The sequence below is a fragment of the Mytilus galloprovincialis genome, chromosome 6 (genome assembly GCF_965363235.1).
Source record: "Mytilus galloprovincialis chromosome 6, xbMytGall1.hap1.1, whole genome shotgun sequence".
NCBI lineage: Eukaryota > Metazoa > Mollusca > Bivalvia > Mytilida > Mytilidae > Mytilus > Mytilus galloprovincialis.
Window position 1 is genome coordinate 45,969,813 of NC_134843.1, and position 13,697 is coordinate 45,983,509.

The 13,697-nt window shown below is 33.7% G+C and overlaps 1 protein-coding gene across 3 annotated transcripts in view; it reads left to right on the forward strand.

Annotated features, from left to right (window-relative positions):
- LOC143079716 (coiled-coil domain-containing protein 149-like) overlaps nt 1-13,697 on the forward strand; it is a 172,144-nt gene that overhangs the window by 69,945 nt on the left and 88,502 nt on the right. For all 3 annotated transcript variants that reach the window (XM_076255250.1, XM_076255248.1, XM_076255249.1), the window contains exon 4: nt 4,525-4,629. In XM_076255250.1, coding sequence (XP_076111365.1) covers nt 4,525-4,629 — 105 coding nt within the window. The remainder of the gene's footprint in view (nt 1-4,524; nt 4,630-13,697) is intronic.

The window sequence follows — 13,697 nt, forward strand, 5'->3', positions numbered from 1 at the left end:
ATATTCTCATTTTCATGTGATAAGAAAAAGAAAACCGTTTCAAACACGCCGGAATGTAAAAGGTGTAAACGACTTGCCTCTTCTCCTTTTAAGCATACTTCTAATTCTATAATTTATACTTTTGTCGAAGGTAAACAAAAACATTAATCGCTGTTGCATCTGTGTCACCTTTCCGTAGAATTTTATCAAATGAATTTATGAGGACGCATCTGTAGGACAAATATTATTACACTTTACAATCCAATTCAATTTATTTGAATAAAATATTGTTTAAACTAAACTAAACTTTACTAAACCAGTTAATTTATTCATATCTTCATTAATTATTATGGTGCATGCATTCTAGGAAGAGCCCGTACAAACGTAGGTGTAATATAAGGTCAATTTTCTTTAAATAATTTTTTCTAATATATTTGGCGTTCAATATCTGTCTCTTTGGTTGCCACGTCTTGACAGAAACCTCTAAAAGATGATCAAGGGAATAGAAATATGGTCACTATTGGTCTTGTTCCGATACGCATTTAAACCATTGTCAAAGTTTGGAGTCCGTTTAGATATGCGAGATGAATATGCACGCTGTCCCGTCCGATCAGAGTACGAAATTTGAATCCGATGCATCTTTTAGATATAATGTCACATTTTCTACACGCTAATTGTGCATGGAAGATTTGCCACTGGACGTTAAGCAACCAACTGTCAAACAATCGACAGTACCGTAACTTTAATTTATTTCTGGTGAGGCAAATTATTTAAATCCTGGCAGTTAAAGCCTCACCTTGGCGTAAAGACGGCTATGCTAGTAGGGAGTGAACGGTTACTTGAAAATATGAATCGCAAAATAGGTGTAGGGTGATCATACTCTTGATAGGTCACACAATGGCAAAAATATACTGTCTACGAAAAATTCAGATTTGTGGAATTATATCATTAAAATATATTTATTGTGTGCATTCAGTCAATATATTTCAATGAAACTTCTTGTTAAAGGCTTAATTCTCAGTATCCGGTTAGGAGTTAGAATAAAGATAGACAACATTATATGTATGACCTCCTCTAAAATGCTTTTTTTACAAATCTGGAAATACTAAGTTTAAGATACACTATGTCTCTTAACTTTATAAATTTAACTTTTGTCAACATGTATGAATGATACATGTAATATCTTGGAGAACAATAAAGTATTGCTTATATTAAACAATGTAGAAGAGTACTCCATAAAATGTAGGAATGTCAAATGTCTGTTCAAAACTTAACCTACCAAAAGTAACAAGTTCTTTGTAAAAAAAAAGCGCGCAGTTATGACCTTTTGTTTTGATCAGTTGTTTGCGAGTTGAGTTATACTTTGTCTGTTACTTTAAAAAATATCCGTATCTAACTTATTCACTTTATGATGCATCTTGTATTCGCATCCGGCAACAAAATCTTACTATGTTATGTAGTTGTTCAATGTTACTTTCCTTAAACATTTCCGTGAATAATTTACACATAAAAAAGAATTCGGTGGCCCCTTTTAGTTCTTCATAAAAAAATAGATAAAATACTCTTAGTGAGTTCACTTCAAGGGATATTGCATATATTCCCTGGAAACATCTTTTGTATTCGGACTCCGATAGCATTCCAGTTAAAAAAAATGATACAAAATAATACCTTATCGAACACACCTTAATTCTTGAAAAAACTAACACATATATTGGTATTTCTTTATCCATGCATATATTGTATAATAAATGAAAAATCTTTTTTTTATAAAGTAAATGAAAGCGATAGTTATGAATTTGCAATCTTTATAAAGATAGATTCTGACAAATTCTGCTTTCGATATTTCTGAAATTGTCAGAAACATATCCTTCTGAATATTTTTCCCGAAACAATGTAATAAAAAGATCGATACACTATAAAGAAAGATTGAAATAAAGTATAATGGGGCGTTTATCTGCAAACTATATTGAAAAATTATTTTCATAATTAAAACCACGAAAGATAACTCGAATCGTACGCATGATAGGTATGGGATACGTTTGTTAAGTGGTCTTATGTCAGTAAAATAAAGGCAGGAATCCGGAAAAACACGTGATTAATATAAATATATCAATATTTCTATAATTTGTTCGTCATAATAAAAAAAATTCATATGGACGATCATTCCAGTGTGTGATTTTAAAAGTCTTGTTATACTTTGTTTAGACTTTAGAGCGAATTCAACCAAATTTGATGGTTGGAAATAACCCGTCCCATTACGTCCGTACGTCGAGTTACGTACGTATGTCATTTTATTAGAAACCTCTTGTAAATCTTTAGATATAGGACTATCAACATAATATCAATGATTAGTAAAGAAGGCGAGACATTTCAGCGTGTGCACTCTTGTTGTTATCTTTTACAAAAATCTTCTCTTAAACTACTATGACAAATTTAACCAGACTTGGCCACATTTATCATTATGGTATCTAGTTTAAAAGAATTGTCGGATCACCTGGCCGTGAACCAAGATTGCCAACATGGCTAAAAATAGTACATAGTGTAAAATGCAGTTTTTACTCATATCTCTGAAACCAAAGCATTTAGAGAAAATCTGCTGTGAATAAAATTGTTTATTAGGTCAAGATCTATCTGTCCTGAATTTTTCAGACCAATCGGGCAACTTGTTGTTGGGTTGCTGCCCCTAAATTGATTATTTTAAGAACATTTCGCAGCTTTTGGTTATTATATTGAATATTATTATAAATAGAGATAAACTGTAAACAGCAACAATGAACAGCAAAGTAAGAGCTACAAATATGTCAACATGATCAAAGTGGCCAATTGACCCCTTAAGGAGTTATTGTCATTTATTGTAAATTTTTAAACAATTTTCATAAATTTTGTAATTTTTTGTTAATATTTACAAAATGTTTGCTATTGTTACTTCTGGGCCAATTACGTTATAGATAGAAATAATTGTAAGCAGCAAGATTGTCCTGTAAAGTAAGATCTTCAAACACATCACAAACACCAAAACACAATTTTGTCATGAATCCATCTGTGTCCTTTGTTTAATATTAACTTTAGGTTTTCACCTTTGTCCGTTTGTCTGTCCATCTGTCCATCCGTCAGTCAGGCATATCAGTTTTCCACACTTTTTTCTTCATGCTTAAAAATAATGATTTAATATTCAGTGTATTGTTTTATCATGACAAGGTAAAGATCAAATTCGAATTTTGTCCGGTCTGATGATTTTGTCCAGAGTTATGGCCCTTGGACTTAGAAAATTCACTTGAATAATCAGTTTTTAACACTTTTTTCGTCATGCTTGAAGATATTGACTTGATATTTGTTACATGTATATAGTTTACACCATAAAAAGTTATATATCTAGTTGGAATTGTGTTCCAATACAATGAATTTTTAACCGGTTGTGGACTATGTATTGCCATGCAATACTCACAGAATGTTTGTTTTATTAGTTTTTATTGTCTTTGAACTACCTGTCAGTAATTGCGAGAACTCTTAGATCTGTTCTTAATATTTTGTTGTTGTTGGGATGTATTAGAACCAAGCCATGTTCACTTTATGTTTTTGTTATAGGTATTTCTATTTGTATTCATCTGATCAGTCAAGAAGCCTTTTTCAACTGATTTTTATAATTCAGTCTTATGTTGTACTGTTACACCACTGTTCCAGGTTAGAGGAGTGTTGGGATTCCGATAAAATGTGTTACCTAGCCACATTCTGTATGTATGTGTTTGTCCCAATTCAGGAGCCTGTAATTCAGTGGTTGTTGTTTATCGCTGTGTTGCGCATTTGTTTTTCGTTCATATTTTTGTACATTAAATAGGACATTAGTTTTCTCGTTTGCAATGTTTAACACTTGTGATTTCAGGGTCATTTATATCTGACTATGCAGTATGGGCTTTGCTCATTGTTGAAGACTTTACGGTGACCTATAGCTGTTAATTTGTGTATCATTTGGAGAGTGGTCTCATTAGCAATCATACCACATCTTCTTATTTTATATCTTTTCTACAGATTGAAACATTTTAAATTCAGCTGAATCAATAATATAACATAAGAAAAACAATTCTCTGGGTTGTGATAATAACTGATTTGTATACGACCGCAAAAAAATTGAAAAATGTTTGGTCGTACATTGGTATCACGTTGTCGTTGTCGTCATATTATATAATCATATAACCAATTTGAAGTTCTTTTACTACAGTTATTCTGTGTCAGAAACTTATTATGTGTCCATAAATTAATTACAATCCAAATTCAGACCTGTATCAAGCGTGAATATTGTGTCCATTTTGGCCCCAACTTTTCAGTGTTGAACATCTGCGTTCGTATCCAGCTGCGCTCAGCGAAGCAATTTATTTTCATTGAAATTGAATCATAAAAATGCAATTAAGTTTGTCTAAACTACTGTATTCTCACAACATTTATTATAGTACTGATCTTGCAATAGGGAGTCATCAATATAAGTTTTTAAAGGAAAAACAGTTGTATAATGCAAATATCTAGTTCTTTAAAATATTTTTTATCTTTCAGAATCTTGGAAGCTCGTTGATTTCATGCAAAGAGAGAAATAAGTCATTAGAATTTGAAGTGGAAGATTTTAAGCAAAAGCTTCATGATGCTAACGGAGACATTAAGGTACTGAGATAAAAAAAATACATATGGAAGTCACATAAATCAATACCGGAATTTTTTTTCTACTGACGATCTTTGAATGTAAATGAGGGTCCCTGCATTAAAAGCAGGAATAACCCAAACTTTGTCATATTTTTATGCAACCGCAATGGGTTCGTAAAATGCTATGAAGTCATCGTCGTGTGCATCTTCGTCAGAAAAAAAATTGGTTTCCGGACAATTACTAAAGTTTAAGTGAATGGATCTCTCTGAAATTATTTGTACTTTAAATTCAAAAAATTGTGTGTAAATGTATGGATCTCTCTGACATTTTACCATCTGGTTCCATATCACAAAGGGAAGGCAGGTATTGAGTTTGTGGGAAATTGCTCTAACCATGCAGGAAAAAGGGACCCAAAACAAGCATTTTTCTAGTTCCAGACAATAACTAAGTGTTAAAGTGAATGGATCTCTCTTAATATAGATTATTGAACATTGTGTCAGAATTTACCACAACTGTTTATGAATCGACTTAGACAGGCTTGCAATCACAAGTTTTTTGTGCACAAGTTAAATTTTCATTATCGGTTTTAATACCTGGTTTTGCTTATATTGAATTAAAAAAAATTAATGACAAAATCAGATGCAATGATGTCTAGTTGTCTATGAAATAATAAAAAATACTATTAAATATAAGATTTAAATTAGAGTACTGATATTTGTTTCAAAACAATTATGGTGTAGCATTAATATTTATTTTAAACAAAAATCAAATAATCGAAAATTTTCCATGATATTCATTTTTTTTTCTAAAAGATCCTTATGGTATATATTTCTTCATGTGTGTACAAGGGAAAGATAAAATATTTATTGGTACATTACAGAAAGTCTAAACTCTGGAAATACATATGAATGTTAATGTCACCTGGTGGCTTTTGGTTTGACAGGATTCCTTTGCATTACCTGACAATTTCTTGTTATGTAAGGGACATTCTCTTTAAAAGGTACAGAGCATTTATCTATTGTTGAGCATTATTTGTTTCTCTCTTAGAGACGAAAACTTTTTTCTATAAAACAATGATAATGAAATGGGGAATATATTAAAGAGACAACAATTCGATTGTAGAGCAGATTACAACCAAAGGGCACCAATGGGTCTTCAATGCAGCGAGAAAACCATGAACCCGGAGTCATGTTTCAGCTGCCCCCTAAACTAAAATGATTACTAGTTCAGTGATAATGGACGTCATACTAAACTCCTAAATATATAAAAGAAACTAAATTTAAATCATACAAGACTAAAAAAGGCCAGAGGCTCCTCACTTGGGACAGGCGCAAAAATGCGGCGGGGTTAAACATGTTTTTTGATATATAAACCACCCTCCCCCGTTTTTCATCTTGCCAATGTAGAAAAAACAAATACACAACAATACGCACAGTAAAACTCATTTCAAAAGAAGTTTGAATCCGATGTCAGAATAGGTAACAAAAGAAACTAAACAAAATGACAATGATGCATAAATTAACAAAGGACTACTAGTAGTTACTGATAGCCAGCTCCAGACCCCAATTAAACTGATTGAAAGATTATGTCTTTTTAAATATTTTTCAAAATAAAAATAAATAATAAAGAAACTAGAGGCTCTAAAGAGCCTGTGTCGCTCACCTTGGTCTATGTGAATATAAAACAATGGACACAGATGGATTCATGACAAAATTGTGTTTTGGTGATGGTGATGTGTTTGTAGATCCTACATTACTAAACATTCTTGCTGCTTACAATTATCTCTATCTATAACAGTACTTTCTGTGGAAAATGTTATTGAAAATCTTCAAATTTTAAGAAAATTGTTAAAAATTGACTGTGAAGGGCAATAACTCCTTAGGGGGTCAATTGACTATTTTGGTAATACTGACTTATTTTTAGTTCTTACTTTGCTGTACATTATTGCTGTTTACAGTTTATCTCTATCTATAATAATATTTAAGATAATAACAAAAAAAAACAGCAAAATTTCCTCAAAATTACCAATTCAGGGGCAGCAACCTAACAACCGATTATCCGATTCATCTGAAAATTCCAGGGCAGATAGATCGTGACCTGATCTACAATTTTACTTCCTGTCATATTTGCTCTTAATGCTTTGGTTTTTGAGTTATAAGCCAAAAACTGCATTTTACCCCATGTTCTATTTTTAGCCATGGTGGCCATCTTGGTTTGTTGGCCGAGTTACTGGACAATTTTTTTTAACAAGATACCCCAATGATGATTATGGCTAAGTTTGGTTAAATTTGGCCCAGTAGTTTCAGATGAAAAGATTACTAAGATTTACGAAAAATGGTTAAAAATTGACTATAAAGGGCAATAACTTCTTAAGTGGTCAACTGACCATTTTTGGTCATGTTGACTTATTTGTAGATCTTACTTTGCTGAACATTATTGCTGTTTACAGTTTATCTCTATCTATAATAATATCCAAGATAATAACCAAAAACAGCAAAATTTCCTTAAAATTACCAATTCAGGGGCAGCAACCCAACAACGGAATGTCCGATTCATCTGAAAATTTCAGGGCAGATAGATCTTGACCTGATGAACAATGTAACCCCATGTCAGATTTGCTCTAAATGCTTTGGTTTTTGAGTTATAAGCCAAAAACTGCATTTTACCCCTATGTTCTATTTTTTGCCATGGCGGCCATCTTGGTTGGTTGGCCGGGTCACCGGACACATTTTTTAAACTAAATACCCCAATGATAATTATGGCCAAGTTTGGTTAAATTTTGCCCAGTGGTTTCAGAGGAGAAGATTTTTCTAAAAGATTACTAAGATTTACGAAAAATGGTCAAAAATTGACTATAAAGGGCAATAACTCCTAAAGTGATCAACTGACCATTTTGGTCATGTTGACTTATTTGTAGATCTTACTTTGCTTAACATTATTGCTGTTTACAGTTTATCTCTATCTATAATAATATTCAAGATAATAACCAAAAACAGCAAAATTTCCTTAAAATTACCATTTCAGGGGCAGCAACCCAACAACGGAATGTCCGATTCATCTGAAAATTTCAGGGCATATAGATCTTGACCTGATGAACAATATATAATCCATGTCAGATTTGCTCTAAATGCTTTGGTTTTTGAGTTATAAGCCAAAAACTGCATTTTACCCCTATGTTCTATTTTTAGCCATGGCGGTCATCTTGGTTGGTTGGCCGGGTCACCGGACACATTTTTTAAACTAGATACCCCAATGATGATTGTGGCCAAGTTTGGTTAAATTTGGTCCAGTAGTTTCAGAGGAGAAGATTTTTGTAAAAGTTAACGCAGGACGACCACGACGGACGACGACGACGACGGACGACGACGGACACCGGACGCCAAGTGATGAGAAAAGCTCACTTGGCCTTTAGGCCAGGTTAGCTAAAAAGGGAGGAAAAAGGTAGAATGTTCACCTAGGGAAATCCCGACAGGTGTCGAGCAATCTAGAAAAATAGGGATTTAATTACTGTGTGTGTTCTATTTGATGTTATTTGACATCTGTTTGAATATATATCTTGCTTAACTTAATTTTGCATGTGCTATCTAAGTATTAATACATGCATGTGCTGTCTGTCTGTATGTTTGCGTTGTATATACGTATCTGCTCTTATTACCTAGATATAAGAGCTTGAACATGTATATTTGTTTATTAATAGCAGTCGTTTAAAGAGCTCTTCAGAGTTCATGTTCCTTTTTAGATCCTGGTCCTGTAGCTTTTCTCATCACGTGGCGTCTGTCGTCGTCCGTCGTCGTCCTGTTTCCGTCGTCGTCCTGCGTCCGTCATCGTTAACTTTTACAAAAATCTTCTCCTCTGAAACTACTGGGTCAAATTAAACCGAACTTGGCCACAATCATCAGTGGGTTATCTAGTTAAAAAAAATGTGTGGCGTGACCCGGCCAACCAATCAAGATGACCGCCATGGCTAAAATTAGAACATAAGGGTAAAATGCAGTTTCTAGCTTATTACTCAAAAACCAAAGCATTTAGAGCAAATCTGACATGGGGTAAAATTGTTTATCGGGTCAAGTTCTGTCTGCCCTCAAATTTTCAGATGAATCGGACAAATGGTTGTTAGGTTGCTGCCTCTGAATTGGTAATTTTAAGGAAATTTTGCTGTTTTTGGTTATTATCTTGAATATTATTATAGATAGAGATAAACTGTAAACAGCAATAATGTTCAGCAAAGTAAGATTTACAAATAAGTCAACGTGACCAAAATGGTCAGTTGACCCCTTTAGGAGTTATTGCCCTTTATAGTCAATTTTAAACATTTTTTTATAAATCTTAGTAATCTTTTACAAAACATCTTCTCCTCTGAAACTACTTGGCCAAATTAAACCAAACTTAGCAACAAACATCTAAGGGTATGTAGTTTGAAAAATGTGTCCGGTGACTCAGCCAACCAACCAAGATGGCCACCATGGCTAAAAATAGAACATAGGGGTAAAATGCAGTTTTTGGCTTATAACTCAAAAACCAAAGCATTTAGAGCAAAACTGACAGGGGATTAAATTGTTTATCAGGTCAAGATCTATCTGCCCTTAAATTTTCAGATGAATCGGACAACTGGTTGTTAGATTGTTGCCCCTGAATCGGTTAGTTGACTCCTTTAGGAGTTATTGACCTTTATAGTCAATTTTTAACCATTTTTCGTAAATCTTAGTAATCTTTTACAAAAATCTTCTCCTCTGAAACTACTGGGCCAAATTAATCCAAACTTGGCCACAATCATCTTTGGGATATCTAGTTTAAAAAATGTGTGGCGTGACTGGGCCAACCAACCAAGATGGCCGCCATGGCTAAAAAATGTTCTCCTCTGAAACTACTGGGCCAAATTAATCCAAACTCGGCCACAATCATCTTTGGGATATCTAGTTTAAAAAATGTGTGGCGTGACTGGGCCAACCAACCAAGATGGACGCCATGGCTAAAAATAGAACATACGGGTAATATTATTATAGATAGAGATAAACTGTAAACAGCAATAATGTTCAGCAAAGTAAGATTTACAAATAAGTCAGCATGACCAAAATGGTCAGTTGACCCCTTTAGGAGTTATTGCCCTTTATAGTCAATTTTTAACCCTTTTTTAGCTCACCTGGCCCGAAGGGCCAAGTGAGCTTTTCCCATCACTTTGCGTCCGGCGTCCGTCGTCGTCCGTCGTCCGTCGTCGTTAACTTTTACAAAAATCTTCTCCTCTGAAACTGCTGGGCCAAATTAAACCAAACTTGGCCACAATCATCAATGGGGTATTTAGTTTAAAAAATGTGTGGCGTGACCCGGTCAACCAACCAAGATGGCCGCCATGGCTAAAAATAGAACATAGGGGTAAAATGCAGTTTTTGGCTTATAACTCAAAAACCAAAGCATTTAGAGGAAATCTGACATGAAGTAAAATTGATTATCAGGTCAAGATCTATCTGCCCTGAAATTTTCAGATGAATCAGACAACCCGTTGTTGGGTTGCTGCCCCTGAATATGTAATTTTAAGGAAATTTTGCTGTTTTTGGTTATTATCTTGAATATTATTATAGATAAAGATAAACTGTAAACAGCAATAATGTTCAGCAAAGTAAGATTTATAAATAAGTCTACGTGACCGAAATGGTCAGTTGACCCCTTTAGGAGTTATTGCCCTTTATAGTCAATTTTTAACCATTTTTCGTAAATCTTAGTAATCTATTACAAAAATCTTCTCCTCTGAAACTACATGGCCAAATTAATCCAAACTTGGCCACAATCATCTTTGGGGTATCTAGTTTAAAAAATGTGTGGCGTGACCCGGCCATCCAACCAAGATGGCAGCCATGGCTAAAAATAGAACATAGGGGTGAAATGTAGATTTTGGCTTATAACTCTGAAACCAAAGCCTTTAGAGCAAATCTGACACAAGTAAAATTGATTATCAGGTCAAGATCTATCTGCCCTGAAATTTACAGATGAATCGGACAACCTGTTGTTGGGTTGCTACCCCTGAATTGGTAGTTTTAAGGAAATTTTGCTGTTTTTGGTTATTTATCTTGAATATTATTATAGATAGAGATAAACTGTAAACAGCAATAATGTTCAGCAAAGTAAGATTTATAAATAAGTCAACATGACCGAAATGGTCAGTTGACCCCTTTAGGAGTTATTGCCCTTTATAGTCAATTTTTAACCATTTTTCGTAAATCTTAGTAATCTATTACAAAAATCTTCTCCTCTGAAACTACTGGGCCAAATTAAACCAAACTTAGCCACAATCATCATTGGGGTATCTAGTTTCTAGTTTAAAAAATGTGTGGCGTGACCCGGTCAACCAACCAAGATGGCCGCCACGGCTAAAAATAGAACATAGGGGTAAAATTCAGTTTTTGGCTTATAACTCAAAAACCAAAGCATTTAGAGCAAATCTGACATGAAGTAAAATTGATTACCAGGTCAAGATCTATCTGCCCTGCAATTTTCAGATGAATCGGACTACCTGTTGTTGAGTTGCTGCCCCTGAATTGGTAATTTTAAGGAAATTTTGCTGTTTTTGGTTATTATCTTGAATATTATTATAGATAGAGATAAACTGTAAACAGCAATAATGTTCAGCAAAGTAAGATTTACAAATACTGTGGATTCATTTATTTTCGTGGGTATCAATTTTCGTGGATAGAGAAAAAAAGACGTTTCGTGGTATACGTAAATTCGTGGATCGCTAACAACAACAAAATAGATACGTAATTCGTGGATTTCTTTTTGATTTAGGAGATCATATAACCTCCTAGGTTTGATCAATAATAAAACAAAACAAAAAAGAAGGAATTCATTGAAAAAGTTTTGAATTGTCAAACTCCTCGCTTTGTCATACAAGGTTAAAGTGTTCATTGATAACTTCGATTACAATAATGTACAGAGACAACTAATTATTTGTTTATTTTACAATTTATAAATTCTTGTCTGAATTCTATAAGGCATTCAAAACTTTATGATTGAAAGCTCATTTCCCTTATCACGATATAATAAACAGTGATATAAGTATAAGGTGTGAAAATAAATGTTTCTGTCATAAACACTTTTACCTACGGGCAATATCCCTGTACTTAATCTTATTGATTTTTAATCGCTGTTTAACCAAACTATGACACGGTAATTAACAACTTGCAGTATTTTCCATAACAGTTTTAATCAATTTTAAAAAGTAAATTATCACTGATATTTGATATATTTATTATAGATTTAATCAAAATACTTCTTTCAATAAAACACACGTGTTATGTTACAATGTTTATCGCTAGTCAACACTATACTAGAACTGCATAACATAACCGGAAATAAACATCCGACTCCATACACATTTCTCGGGATTATTCTTCGTTGAATTCTTAAATTCGTGGTTCGCTGTGACCCACGAAACCCACGGAAATTGGTATACCACGAATAAAAATGAACCCACAGTAAGTCAACATGACTGAAATGGTCAGTTGACCCCTTTAGGAGTAATTGCCCTTTATAGTCAATTTTGAACCATTTTTCGTAAATCTTAGTAATCTTTTACAAAAATCTTCTCCTCTGAAACTACTGGGCCAAGTTCATTATAGATAGAGATAATTGTAAGCAGCAAGAATGTTCAGTAAAGTAAGATTTACAAACACATCACCATCACCAAAACACAATTTTGTCATGAATCCATCTGCATCCTTTGTTTAATATTCACATAGACCAAGGTGAGCGACATAGGCTCTTTAGAGCCTCTAGTTCGTAAATCTTAGTAATCTTTTACAAAAATCTTCTTCTCTGAAACTACTGGGCCAAATTAAACTAAACTTGGCCACAGTCATCATTGGGGTAACTTGTTTAAAAAATGTGTGGCGTGACCTGGCCAATCAACCAAAATGGCTGCCACGGCTAATAATAGAACATAGGGGTAAAATGCAGTTTTGGCTTATAACTCAAAAACCAAAGCATTTAGAGCAAATCTGACGCGGTAAAAGTGTTTATCAGGTCAAGATCTATCTGCCCTGATGTTTTCACATGAATCGGACACCCCGTTGTTAGGTTACTGTCCTGAATTGGTAATTTTAAGGAAATTTTGCCGTTTTTTGTTATTATCTTGAATATTATTATAGATAGAGATAAACTGTATACAGCAATAACGTTCAGCAAAATAAAATCTACAAATAAGTTTGCATGACCAAAATAGTCAATTGACCCCTTAAGGAGTTATTGCCCTTTATAGTTAATTTTTTACATTTTTCATAAATTTTTGTAAATTTTTAGAAAATATTTTCCACTGTAATTACTGGGCCAAGTTCATTATAGATAGAGATAATTGTAGCAACAAGAATGTTCAGTAAAGTAAGATCTACAAACACATCACTATCACCAAAACACAATTATGTCATGAATTTATCCGTGTCCATTGTTTAATATGTACAAGACCCAAGGTGAGCGACACAGGCTCTTTAGAGCCTCTAGTTTGTTATTATCTTGAATATTGTTATAAATAGAGATAAACTGTAAACAGCAAAAATGTACAGCAAAGTAAGACCTAAAAGTAAGTCAACATGACCAAAATGGTCAATTGACCCCCTAAGGAGTTATTGCCCTTTATAGTCAATTTTTAACAATTTTCATAAAATTTGTAAATTTTCACTAACATTTTCCTCTGAAACTACTGGGCCAAGTTCATTATAGATAGGGATAATGGAGGGTTTGGATGGGGTGAAATGATTAAAGAATAATGCCCTTAAAAAATGGAAGATTAGAGAATAACAGGCCAAAAAAAGTCGTTAATTTTTTAAAGATTAGAGAAAAAAGGGGTGAAAATTAAATGTTACAGAATAACAGACAACTCCCCCCCCCCCCCCCCCCCATCCAGACCCTCATAATGGTAAGCAGCAAGAATGTTCAGTAAAGTAAGATCTTCAAACACATCACCATCACCAAAACACAATTTTATCATGAATCCATCTGTGTCCTTTGTTTAATATTCACATAGACCAAGGTGAGCGACACAGGCTCTAAAGAGCCTCTAGTTATTATGTATATAAGCAACCCGACTTTACTAAGAGAACAA